Below are 12,719 nucleotides of genomic sequence, written 5' to 3' on the forward strand. Positions count from 1 at the left end.
ACACTCGTGTCCATTTTTTGATCTAATGGTGTTAAATGACACATGAAATGACAAGTTTACCCTTGCCACTTAGAAGCACCTAAGTCAAGTCAAGTTCACTGTCATTAGCTTCACCCGGCTACAATCCCTCGCACACGGGAACACCAAGCGGGACAGGAGGTAGATGGCCTCGTCGCTCCGGAGCACCAACCGATGTAGGCCTTCCTTACCGGCACGCCACACGAGCATATGCTGCGGTGGACTGCGCTGTGCAGGGTTGTCCGCGTCCACATGACGGATCTTAAGCAGACGGCGAGCTGTGACCTCAATCTGCACAAGCTGATCGATGGTTCCGGCTGGTGAAATTGGTCAAGGCAGGGGCGGCCAAGGCGCAGCTGACGGGAGCTTCCGTACGTTGGGCGAGCCCGTGGTGGAGTGTTGGTTTAGAATGCTAGATGGATTTCCTCAAATGCAGCGCATATAAGTGAAAAGCTACTCCCTCCGTTCTGATTTACTCATCGTGGTTTTAGTTCAATTTTAAACTAAAATCATGATGAGTAAATCGGAACAGAGAGAGTAGCTCACAAACACACGAGCAACTCAATTGATGCTCGTCTCTAGCCTCTTAATACGTCACCCTTAATTTAGCTCGAAACGAGAAATATGGACTATACTGATAGTACTACTACTTACTATTTGCCGATGACTAGCCTTTCAATACAAAGAATTCTTTGGGATTTAAGTTTTTGGCTAGCTTTTCGGGATCTAGGCTTTGTCTACGGATTAGAGACACCCTTAGGCGTTGAACTTGAGGTATTTTGTGCTTGTGCTTCACAATCAAAAGATAGTATATGTTGAATTTTAGATGTAGAACCAACTAGCTAATCCAAAAGATCAAACTCCTAAAGAAAGATGCACAATCCTATATTTAAGTCATACTAGAAATGATCCTTGGGATCATCATTCAGTGAAATAGTCGAGATACTAAACCCATTTCCGGAGTCGGCACCAGCGTTCCTAGTGTAAAACATTGACGCTGGCTTTGACGGGGCACCGAGGGACACCATGTCGCTCCCAAGCATCATGCCCACCGCAGACATCACCGGCCTGTCCACCGGGTTCTCCTGGACGCACATTAGCCCGACCTGGATGCACCTCCTCGCGTCGCTCTCCGAGAAGCTGTTGTTCATACACGGGTCCATCATCTCCAGCACCGTTCCAGACGTCCAATGCTGCCAGATCTGCACGGACAATTTTTTATTTTTTGCAACAAGTTAGTCATTTGTGGCAATTGTCTAGATATAGTAGCGATGGAGCGCAACAGAGTAAATTGCAAGAAAGAAATCACCACTTTAAAGGCTAGGTTAGCAGAAAACACTACTATACATTTTTTTGGCAGAAAACAACATGTCTAGCGTAATTTTTTTGCAAATAACATTAGTCGGCAGATTAGGGTCAGTTGAACGCGTTTATGACATGTGGGTCCCGTATTTTGCTGACGTGGCATAACATCTTCCAGAGATGGCGTTAGAGGGGTTCTTTTTGCCAAAAACGCCTCAAAAAAACAACCTACCTCACCTGCCCCCACCCGACACCTGATCCGGTGAGATCCGCCCCTGTCCTGCTGCTGCTCCGGCGTGGTCGCAGTTGCTGGAGAAGGTCGGGCGCGCGAGGGTGTCGGCGACGAGCCCAACCCTTCCTCTACTCCTACAGGCCGCCTGGATCGACCATGTACGTCGCGCCGTGGATGAGCGCGGCCATCGCCATCGACGAGCGCCAAGGACGTCGCGTCGTGGATGCCGCCGCCATCGACGAGCGCCAAGGACGTCGCGCCAATCGCTCTCCACCGCCTCCTAGTGCCCTATGGCGCGCCCCCGCCTTGCCGGCGTGGCCACCAATGGTCTGGCACCCCGACGACCGCCCGCCGTCGCCTCCCAGACTCGGAAGCCGCCGCCGCCTCCCAGACCCGGACGACCGCGGCCGGCGCCTCCCAGACCCGGACGACCGCCGCCGCCGCCTTCCAGACCCGGACGACCGCCGCTGGCGCCTTCCAGACCCGGACGACCGCCGCCGCCGCGCCTCCCAGACCTTGATGGCGCGCCCCCTCGCCATTGACGAGAGCCATCCTTGTGTTGATGTTCTGCTCGCGTGCTTGGATAGGCTCAGGGAGCTGATTGCTTTTTGGGTTTTCATCTAAGGGTGTTCCTTCAAATTACAGGGACTTGTTTGTAAATCTAGATAAAGACATCATCTAACGCCGTCTCGGCCAAGCCGTTATGCCACGTCGGCAAAATCTGGACCCACCTGTCATAAACATACTTAAAGCGCTCCAATCCGTCGATCAGTGTTATTTGCAAAAAGATTATGCTAGACGTGGTGTTTTCTGCGAAAAAAAATGTATAGGAGTGTTTTCTGCAAACCTAGCCTTTAAAGTAGTGGTTTGTTGTAATTTACTCAGCGCAACAATATGATGCATACCATGGTCAAGAGATCTTCAGATTGCAAGGTGTCACTGTTCTTCCTTCCCGTAACGATCTCCAGAGCCATTACCCCGAAGCTGAACACATCCGATTTCACGGAGTAGTTCCCGCGCATCAAGTACTCTGGCGCCATGTATCCACTGAAATAGCACAACACAGCATGTTCCAACGTGGTTAACGAACGTTGCCCTTATTTTAGCTACAAAAGAGAAACAAACATGGACTACAATGGTACTAGTACTAATACTTACTATGTGCCGATGACACGGTCGGTGACGCCCTGCGTCTGGCCTCGCCCGAAGAGCCTCGCGAGGCCAAAGTCGGAGATCTTGGGGTTCATGTCGGCGTCGAGAAGCACGTTGCTGGCTTTGAGATCACGATGGACGACCTTGAGCTGGGAGTCTTCATGGAGGTACTGCAGGCCTCGAGCGATCCCACGTATGATCCTCTGCCTCTTTCCCCAGTCAAGCTGCTCCCCTTTCTCAGTGTCTGCCGTGCGTTTGCAAGTTCAGAAAGTGCAACTTAGAGTTTCTGATCATAGGTAGCAAACCAAAACATTACCAAATAGGATCTGGTCGAGGCTCCGGTTGGGGATGAACTCGTAGACGAGCAGCCGCTCCTGCTGCTCCAGGCACACGCCGACAAGCCTGACGAGATTCTTGTGCTTGAGCTTCACCACCAGGGCGAGCTCGTTCTTGAGCTCCTCCACTCCTTGCGTCGAGCTCTTGGATAATCTCTTCACAGCTATCTCTTCGCCATCTGGTAGAGTACCCTGCGCACCAAATTGAGCCAAAGATAAGTCCCGCTCAACTGCAAAAAAAGAGTCCATCTAGCAATTTTGTCGAGATCGGCACCTTGTACACCGCGCCAAAGCCTCCTTCGCCGAGCTTGTTGCTCTCGGCGAAGTCCCCGGTGGCAGCTCGCAGAGTTGAAATGTCCATCAGCATCGAATCTACACTCTCAGTGTCCTTACCTGCAGTGGAGTAACTGGAATCTGTTGAATAATTAAGAACAACTCCATCATCAGTTTGAATGTTCAAGTGCAAATTGGAGAGTTTCGGAGAGTTTGAATGTTCAACATACATGGTTGCTTGGCTCGTGCTGGTGATCGCCGCCTCCTCCTCCAGATAAATAAGCCGGCGAGAAGGTTTGCGGCTGCTAGAGTAGGCAGCACAACTATAAGAACCATGCCAGGAACACTGTACTTTCTCCCTGTGGTTGTAATCAATGCATGTAACAAAACAAACGTCAGATCAGATGGATACAATTAACTTGAACAAGATGATACAGGGTATTTAACTAAACCAGAGGGCAACAGGATTTAGAGTAGTAAGAGAACAAAACATATGTTGAGACAACATAGAGTTTATTCTGTTAGTTTGCTCCATTCGCATGGCTTGTCGTCACGATTGATAACATGTCTTTCTGAATTTCTTTGTCCAATTTTCAAATTATCTAGGTACGCCTTTCGGCAAATTATCTAGGTACACCTTCCTTGAAGTGGCCAAGGAGGCTATAATGGATAGTACTCCCTTTCTTTTCGCTGGGAGCTCATTTATTTTTATATATAGAAAGATAAAGATTTAACAGACGCTGACGACTCACCTCCTCCGACCGCAGCCAACGGCGTCACAACATTGGGCACCATATCCAGCGCCGGCGCCGGCGACGGCGCTGGAGCTCCAGTTGCTGGTAGGCGCAGCATGACCGGGCCATCAAGGAAGGGCCTGTTCTCGTACCGGACGCTGCACCTGATCCCAAGAGCCCTCGCCCCGACGCTGTACAGCGGCGTCCCCAACTCCTGGATCATGTTGGCGAGGCAATCCCGGCAGCGCGCCGGCGTGAGGTCCGGCGTGCACTGCGCCCAGCTGTACACCTCCGGGATCTCCCGGTCGAAGGGGACCACCCCGGACGCATACAACCTCATCCTGGAGGAGTTGTAGGCGGCATAGTCCGCGGTGGCGTTGAGGAGCGCGGCCACGACGCGGTCGAAGCGGGCCGGTTCCGCCGTGGCGTTAGCGCTGTAGGCGGTGCTGAACGCCGAGCCCAACGCGGTGTCGTCGGAGGCGCGCAGGTCGGCGTCGGAGTAGTGGAGGAAGCAGGGGTCGTAGTACATGGTGGCCTCCTTGGTGTAGGCGCAGGCGCTGGGCAGGTCCTGGAACCCCTGGTAGAGGCAGTCGGAGCAGGCGGTGGCGTTGGCGTCGCCGCGGCAGAGCGCGAGGGCCCGGACCTGGCCGGCCCGCGCCGTGGCGTAGAGGCCGCCCGGGGACGCCGAGGCGTTCCTAGGGAGGGTGGCGGCCATGGCGCTGATGCTCGCCAGGTAAGTGGTGTCGTTGGCCGCGAAGCTGCCGGTGCTGCCGCAGACTGGCCATGGGTACTCGGCGGCGGCTCGGCGCGCGAGGAGCACGGCGGCGATGGCCACGAGCAGGACGGCAAGCCGAGCCATGCCTATCGACCAATCTGTGTCCGCGCGCGTGTTTGAGCCGTCTGATACTGCAGTTTGCAAATGTACGTACGACTAACTCATTTCGTTTGTCACAGGAAAGTGGACGGCAATGCTACACGTACAAACAGTTTACAGGCTTTTATGGGTTAGTTTAGAGTCGTTTGTCAGTTTTAATTTCCACGAGAGGGCTGGCGTTTAACATACGGAAAGATTACTGTCGGCTTATCATCTGGGCCGCCTACGACCGCAATTAATATGGCTGACTAGAGACTGAGCATGTGATCGATCTTATCTTATCGTCCAAGGGGCCATTGTACTGTACCAGTTGCATACTTCTATAAGTGCAGGTGCGGTGTACATCTATATAGAAAAGTTTGGCACAGATTAAAACTAACTACAACTTGCATTTTAAGTCTTATCTACAGCTGCCTGAGCTGATCATCGAGAGCAACTAAACTCTTATCTCTAACCACATACAGCAGTACTACTACGTTACAAGTACTCCATCCCTAAAGAAATATAAAAGACTAATCTCTTATACGAAGGAAATAGTTTATTCAGGGACACTACTTCACAAGAACTTTACAAACAAAATCCACGATCAAGCGGCAACGACCAACGACGACTTATTATACATTTTTGATCGATTTCAATGCCATATCTAATTAAGGAGTTGGGATGCAGGATGCATAGAGCTATCTCTCCAACCTTCCGCATCCACGTACGCCATGGCTCGCCGTCTCCTCCTGTCCGTGGCCGTCGTCGCGGTGACGCTTCTCGCGCCGCCCGGCGCGGCGGGATACCCGTGGCCGCTTTGCGGCCAAGCCGGCGGCTTCCCGGCGGGCAGCGATTACAAGGCGAGCCTCGGCCTCCTCGCCGCCACCATGCCCAGAAACGCCTCCATGTCGCCGGGCCTCTTCGCCACCGCGCAGGCCGGCGCCGCCCCGGAGAAGGCGTGGGCCCTCGCGCTCTGCCGCGGGGACGCCGGCGCCTCCTACTGCTTCAGCTGCCTCGACCAGGCCTTCCAGGACCTCATCAGCTCGTGCGACTACAAGGACGCCACCATCTACTTCGACTCCTGCGTGCTCACCTACTCCAACATCCACTTCCGCGCCGCCGACGACACCAAGTACAGCCCGGTATACCCGATCCGCAACCTTGCCAACGCCACGGCGGATCCGGCGGGGTTCCAGCGCCTCGTGGCGGCGCTCGTGAACGCCACCGCCAGCAGCGCCGCCTTCAGCTCCTCCACGCGCCTGTACGCGTCCGGGCAGGCCGACTTTGACAAGGAGCTGCCGCAGGTGTACAGCTGGGCGCAGTGCACGCCGGACATGTCGCCGGACCGCTGCTGGGGGTGCCTCGTCCGGCTCATGAGGGAGTTGCCGACGTTCTTCACGGACGGCATCGGAGCCAGGGTTCTCGGGATCAGGTGCAGCATCAGGTACGAAACCCAGCCCTTCTTCAATGGCACCGTCACCGTGCGGCTGTCGGCAACATCAGCCAGAGCGCCGGCGCCGGCCCCGGCGCCTAATGTCGCGGCAGTTGGAAAAGGTGAGTCGGACCGTATGTTCACATCTCAACACTTACATCCTACTACAAATTATACTTTTTAGTCACTAACAATTGAAAATGAAGGTGAACAGTTTCAGCTAATAACCGTATACTTAAGAGAGACTTACTAATATGGAAAACTGTTGGTTGTAAATAGAAAAAGAGAAAAGAAAAGAATTGAATCGTCTAATTTATTCGGTTCAAGCTTGTGCGCTAATCTGGCATTCTGACCTGACATTATGTTTTCATTTCTGCATTGGCTAATTAATTCACAGGAAGAAGGTACAGTGTTCCTATCATGGTTCCTATAATTCTGTTGCCCATCCTATCAGCCACCAGCCTCATCGCCTGCTTCTTATTACGGAGGAGGCTGGGGCCACTGACCGAAGAAAAGCAGCCATGTATGTCCTGCAAATTCTCCACTTCACAGCGTGAAAAACTTGCAAAAGTAATCCCTAGTATTGATTAGGTATCCGCTTATTGTCAAACTAACATATTGGTATTCACACAGATCCCAGTTATTCCGCTGAAGCTGAAGACGACATTGAGAGTGCAAACTCGATGATGATTGACATTTTAACACTACAAGTTGCGACTGGCGATTTTGCGGAGAGCAACAAGCTCGGGGAAGGAGGATTCGGTGCGGTGTACAAGGTACCAATCGAGCAAACATAGGTTCTTTGGGAAAATTGCTAGGCGACTAAGCAGATTTGCCTTTATAGTTTTGAAATTTGGAGCTTATATAGGTTCTCGTTCGATTCGCAGGGCACGCTCCCTGACGGCAAGCAAATAGCAGTGAAGAGGATGTCGAAGAGCTCAGCCCAAGGAGTGGACGAGCTGAAGAATGAACTGGCTTTGGTTGCAAAGCTCAAGCACAAGAACCTTGTCTGGCTCATTGGTGTTTGCCTGGAGCAACAGGAGAGGCTGCTAGTCTACGAGTTCGTTCCTAACCGAAGCCTCGACCTCATTATTTTCGGTATAACATATACTCATAGTTGTAGTTTCTATTTTTCATTCAATTTCTGTGCAAGGTATATCTAATCTAACGATCTCCCCATTTCTTTCTTTTTTATTTTGTATGTTGAAACAACAAAAGATAGTGCAAAGTGCGAGCAACTTGATTGGGCGAAGAGGTACAAGATCATAGATGGAATCGCTCGGGGCCTACAGTACCTCCATGAAGATTCTCAGCTCAAAGTAGTTCACCGTGATCTCAAAGCCAGCAACATCCTACTCGATATGAACAACATCCCTAAGATATCGGACTTTGGCCTCGCTAAGATCTTCGGGCGAGACCAGACGCAAGGTGTCACCAGCCGTGTCGTTGGAACATAGTCAGTGCAACTCGAAGTGTTTGTACCTAGCAGCTATTGAATCATGAGCATGACTAATTGGCGATGGTGTTTCAGTGGATATATGGCGCCAGAGTACATGATGCGAGGGAACTACTCGGTGAAGTCGGACGCTTTCAGCTTCGGGGTTATGGTCCTTGAGATCGTGACTGGGAGGAGGAACAATGGCGACAGCTCCGGGCAGTTTGAAGATCTCCTTACCACGGTATGCATTATCTCATTTTATTTTATTTTCCAACAGGAGAGCAATGCTCTCGGTCTCTGCATTGGCTGTGTATATAAATATCAGAAGGGGTCTTGAATTGAATTGTACACAAATATATGCAGGTGTGGGAGCACTCGACGACCGGGACAGTGTTCGAGGTGGTAGACCCGTCCATGAACGGTAGGTTCATGGAGAAAGATGTTCTCAAGTGCGTCCACATAGGGCTCCTTTGCGTCCAGGAGAACCCAATGGACCGGCCAACAATGTCCACCGTGGTCACAATGCTCGGCAGTGAGACATTTACTCTCCATGCGCCCTCCAAGCCGTCGTTCTGCTCGAGGAGGAACGACGCGTGTGCCGACTAGATTAATCCTCATCAACCATCTCAGTTTTAGTATAGAGTATATGTAAAGGGATCAACGTCATTCATTCCGTGCATGGACCCAATTCATGATGATTTTAAAAACTACTCCCTCTGTTTTTATTTAGTCTGCATATTAGGTTTGACCGAAGTCAAACTTTGCAAAGTTTGACCAAGTTTATAGAAAAATATATAAACATTTACCATAACAAATCTATATGATGTGAAAGTGCATTCAATAATGAATCTAGTGGTATTGGTTTTTTTATTATATATATATTAATATTTTTGTTTATAAACTTAATCAAAACTTACAAAGCTTGACTTTGACCAAAACTAATATGCGGACTAAATAAAAACGGAGGGAGTACATTGCAATGAGAGCACAAATATTTTTTACGTCATAATTGTGATTTAATAGACATTTTAATGTTAATGTGATTACATATAAAAATGATTAGTGAATAATGTCTCCGTTGTTGCTCCTACAGCTACATATACATCTCCTTACTCGGTATGGATTGATGGCCCCCTACTAGAATTGCTCATTTTATAAAAGAGGTACAACGCTAGCAGGGGCCACTGTCATGGAGTTCCTCTTTTTAACGGAAGCCAAATCCAACATGCACCCTCTTTCGAGCGTGCAAGAAATTTGCCACCGATGCCATGGCTTTATCCTGAGATTTACGAAGTCATCGTAGGCACCTCGTCGTCGACGGGAACGTCTTCTCCCACTAAAAGCGCGTTGCTGGAAATCCTGAAATAAATTCAGGAATAATGAGAGCACCAGGACTTGAACCCTGCTGGGCTGAGGATGCCATGGCCTTATCCCGATGTGCTCGCCTTGCCGAAGTCATTGCCTTGTGGTAAAAACAGGTTCTATCTCACTTGTGTCACCCATCAAGCATTCTCACCAAGTTGTATGGCATTTGCAACCCTGGGTAGAGTGCCACGGCTGATCACTTTGCCAAGTATGTGAAATTATTTTGGTGAAATTTTCACTAAGTCCAGCTCCCGCTGGGCATAAAACTAGATACCCAAAGCCTGAACCCGAATAACCCAAACAATTTTCGGGTAGCATCTCTGGAAACCAAAAACTTATTCTAAAAATTGGGTTTATAGTCCCGGTACCCAAATAATCCGAAATTAGGAGAAGGCCCAGTAAAATTCGTAGCTTCTTCAGCCCAACCTAGTATTCCCTTGTGACCTAGTACCTGTTTGACTGCCTACAGACTGCATTACCATCGGCCATCGCCATCCTCTCCCTTAGGCCTTTGTCCAATACAAGACGCTTAGGAAAGGTGCTTAGATATATAAATCAGTCTTTCTCTAAGCATCAATGTTTAATTGTAGACGGTAGACGCTTAATTAGACGTCTTTTCTGTATAAATAGGCACTGGTACTTTTAAAAAATGAGGTTTATTTTTCTAAGCACCTCCCTAAGTACCTAGCATTGTACAAGGCCGTAGGGACCCCACTGCAACACAACACGCATTCACGCACCAACACAGGCAGCACGGCGCAGTCTCCTCTGCTCCTCGCTCGTCAGTGCGATGCCATCTCCACCTGCAGAATCTCCGGGCCGCGACCACCACTGCCTGAGATGGCCGGCCGCCTCCCTTATATCCTACTGCCATTACCGACATGTCATGTCGGTCGACCGCTTCCCTGGCCCCTCCTATCCCGTTGGCCGCCGCTAGAGAGTTCGAGTGAAAAGTGAAGGAAGTAGCAGTAGTGCAACACCGCGCCGGGTACCTTTCTTCTACCCTGTCAGCCGGCAGTAACACTTGCATCTCTACGTGTGTACATTATCGTGACTCCTAGTTGCTCTTCGGGAAATTCGGGGTTACCCGTACCCGGGTTTTGGGTATCAAAAATTTCAGCCAAATTTCGGGTGTCATCTTTGAAAACCCAAAACTTTTATAACCCGAATTACCGAACCCAAATCTCCAGGCAAACCTGAATGCCCCGCATGAAATCTAGTGACATCCACCTATCTACCGTGAACCGGTCATCGCCAAGGGTTTGGAAGATAGTTGTCCCCATGCGAGCCCTCTTCCCCACAATCGTCGCCAAACGACTGTCTTTCCTGAGCCCAACACCATCATGCGGGTCAATCTGCCGCCTGTCAGCTAGGGTTTGATTGGCGTCTTCCCCGAGCCTGATGTCAACCTTTCTGGCCTAGCCAATCTCCTCATGGTCACACCACCCCAAGTCGTTCCTTGAGACCTCCCATCCCTGATATCCTTCTGTATCCTTGCACGTTCCACCCTCCCCCCCCCAATATCATCGTACTGCTATGTGGGCATCGCCCTCCTTCCTGAGACACTCTTCCCCATTGCGCTCGGAGCTAGTCATCCCGATCCTGCTGTCCTCCTCTCCGAGTGGAGGCACATGGTACCGATCTACACATCTCTTCTCTTCTCTATCGCCGTGTACTACAACTTCTCTCGTAGTGCATCAACTGCCAACCACAAATACAATCAAATTGCACCTGTTAGATCTACATAACCATACACAAACCAATCACACACATTAGATCTTTGTAACTATACTTGAAAAAATTATAAATGTTGCCCTTCATACCATAAAAAACTTTTGCAAGCGATAGATCATCATATTTTCAATTAGATAGGTCACATGCGAAACATTTGTTTTCACTGTTGTTAACTATTTATTTGAACTGTAAACGACAAATACATGTTACATATGATTTGAAAATATTAATTCTTACCCCATATTCCAATGCTAATATAATGTAGCCTATAGATTCATGATGGAAACCCTATAAGAATTATAGCCAATATGAATAATCATGTTACAATATGATGCTCTCTAGACGATTCCCATTATCAAAAACATAGAAATTCTTATGGCAATATTGGATTGAAATTGGGTTGATTTGGCACGAACATATAATCTACATAGGAGTACATAAATGAGCATTATTATTTGAACCGGAGACTTGAGGATGTGTTGGTCATTTATATCTTGATTTTTCTGTTTTCCTATAAAAGATGGATCCAATTGTGTATACAAGCATGAATGAACCATGCAGGGAGGCCGGATAGGAACATTACCAGAATACCAAACTACACATAGACATACACATAATTGCAACAAAGCATACAACTGTGGATCTACTCCATAAAACATACGACAACTGATCAAGCAATGTGGCTTAATTTGGTTGGCATCCTCACAACTTGATGTTGGATACAGATTACTAACAGAAAAGAATCAATATCATCAGATTTAAAACATTTTCACAATTATTTTTGCTATTTATTAGTACTCCCTCTGTCCAGGTGCATATGGCGCCTAAGAGAATCCTAAAATTCCAAAAGTGTTAGATGTAATTCAATTAAATGCTCCTCGTTTATCTAAACCGTCTCGTTTTTTCCGTTCGCTCTACGCGGACACACACGGTCCTTCTCCTAATCTCACGCTCCTTCTCCTAATCTCCTACTGGTTCACTTCGTAGTAATCTCCTGTGTGAAAGCAAATGGCATGCATGGTGCTTTTGTGAGAGAAGGAAAGAGCCAAGACATGCACGGTAGCCAGGCGCTGATTAGACGAGTGAATTCTACTGGTGGGCCGGGCGACGTGGGATTTTTCTTTTGCATGTGTCGTGGAATTGTCATGGCAGATGTCCTCTTGCAAGGACTTAATCGTGGAGCCATCGTAGCTAGGAAGCTTGAAGGGGTTAATCGGGACAAAGGACACGCGAGGTTTATACTAGTTCAGCCCCTTACGGTGAAGGAAGGCCTACGTCTAGTTGGGTTGGAATTGTTTGAGGTTTCGATGACCAGGGAGCGAGATACGCTATGCCCGGTTCTCGATTTGTTATTTCTTACCCTAAGCCGCCAGCGGGTCGTCCCCTTATATACACGGGTCGACGCTCTACGGCTTACAGAGTCCCGGCCAGCTCATAAACAGTGTCCGGCTCGGTGACTAGTTACTTCTACCTTACAATACAAGTCACACCCTCATGGCGGTTTATCACCATGGGCCATAAATCGCCTGTGGGCCTTTAGACCCTTTACTGAACCGCCATCTTCACGTCTTGGTCTTGAGCTTCAGATGGGCTTCTCTTTGCGTAACCCGGCCCCTCCTAGGCGGCCTACATAAATAGTTATATCCCCAACATTAGGCCCCAGATTGATTTGAACCGGTTCATGTCAATCTTTAAAAACCTTATGAACTGGCCTTCAGTCTTCTGTTTTGTGCGGAAACTTTAACCCGCCGTGACGTCATCATCTGGATCCGGGTTAAATCTTTGTGATGTCATCTTTAATAAAACTCATATTTTATTCCGTCATATCCTCCAACGGATCTTTATCTT

The 12,719-nt window shown here is 49.1% G+C and overlaps 2 protein-coding genes across 2 annotated transcripts; one reads left to right on the top strand and one right to left on the bottom strand.

Annotated features, from left to right (window-relative positions):
• Positions 1–787: 787 nt before the first annotated feature.
• On the bottom strand, positions 788–5,023 carry LOC123104650 (cysteine-rich receptor-like protein kinase 6). The gene is made up of 7 exons (XM_044526524.1): positions 4,065–5,023; positions 3,543–3,671; positions 3,314–3,453; positions 3,021–3,231; positions 2,711–2,948; positions 2,458–2,599; positions 788–1,220 (listed from the first exon to the last, which is right to left on the bottom strand). Exons 1-7 carry the CDS (start codon positions 4,903–4,905, stop codon positions 918–920), a joined length of 2,004 nt encoding a protein of 667 aa, XP_044382459.1. The 5' UTR covers positions 4,906–5,023; the 3' UTR covers positions 788–917.
• Positions 5,024–5,376: 353 nt separating this feature from the next.
• On the top strand, positions 5,377–8,497 carry LOC123104651 (cysteine-rich receptor-like protein kinase 6). Its single transcript, XM_044526525.1, has 7 exons — positions 5,377–6,456; positions 6,732–6,857; positions 6,968–7,110; positions 7,222–7,432; positions 7,553–7,790; positions 7,866–8,013; positions 8,136–8,497. The coding sequence occupies exons 1-7, from the start codon at positions 5,634–5,636 to the stop codon at positions 8,376–8,378; spliced, it is 1,932 nt and encodes a 643-aa protein (XP_044382460.1). The 5' UTR covers positions 5,377–5,633; the 3' UTR covers positions 8,379–8,497.
• Positions 8,498–12,719: the final 4,222 nt, after the last annotated feature.

Source organism: Triticum aestivum, chromosome 5A (assembly GCF_018294505.1).
Source record: "Triticum aestivum cultivar Chinese Spring chromosome 5A, IWGSC CS RefSeq v2.1, whole genome shotgun sequence".
Lineage (NCBI taxonomy): Eukaryota > Viridiplantae > Streptophyta > Magnoliopsida > Poales > Poaceae > Triticum > Triticum aestivum.

Coding starts and splice junctions, on each gene's coding strand:
- LOC123104650 (XM_044526524.1), bottom strand. CDS start 4,905: ATGGCTCGGCTTGCCGTCCTGCTCGTGGCCATCGCCGCCGTGCTCCTC. Junction 3,672..4,064: donor GTTGGCTGCGGTCGGAGGAG/GTGAGTCGTCAG, acceptor TTACAACCACAG/GGAGAAAGTACAGTGTTCCT. Junction 1,221..2,457: donor CTGAAGATCTCTTGACCATG/GTATGCATCATA, acceptor TTGTCCGTGCAG/ATCTGGCAGCATTGGACGTC.
- LOC123104651 (XM_044526525.1), top strand. CDS start 5,634: ATGGCTCGCCGTCTCCTCCTGTCCGTGGCCGTCGTCGCGGTGACGCTT. Junction 6,457..6,731: donor TGTCGCGGCAGTTGGAAAAG/GTGAGTCGGACC, acceptor ATTAATTCACAG/GAAGAAGGTACAGTGTTCCT. Junction 7,433..7,552: donor CCTCGACCTCATTATTTTCG/GTATAACATATA, acceptor AAACAACAAAAG/ATAGTGCAAAGTGCGAGCAA.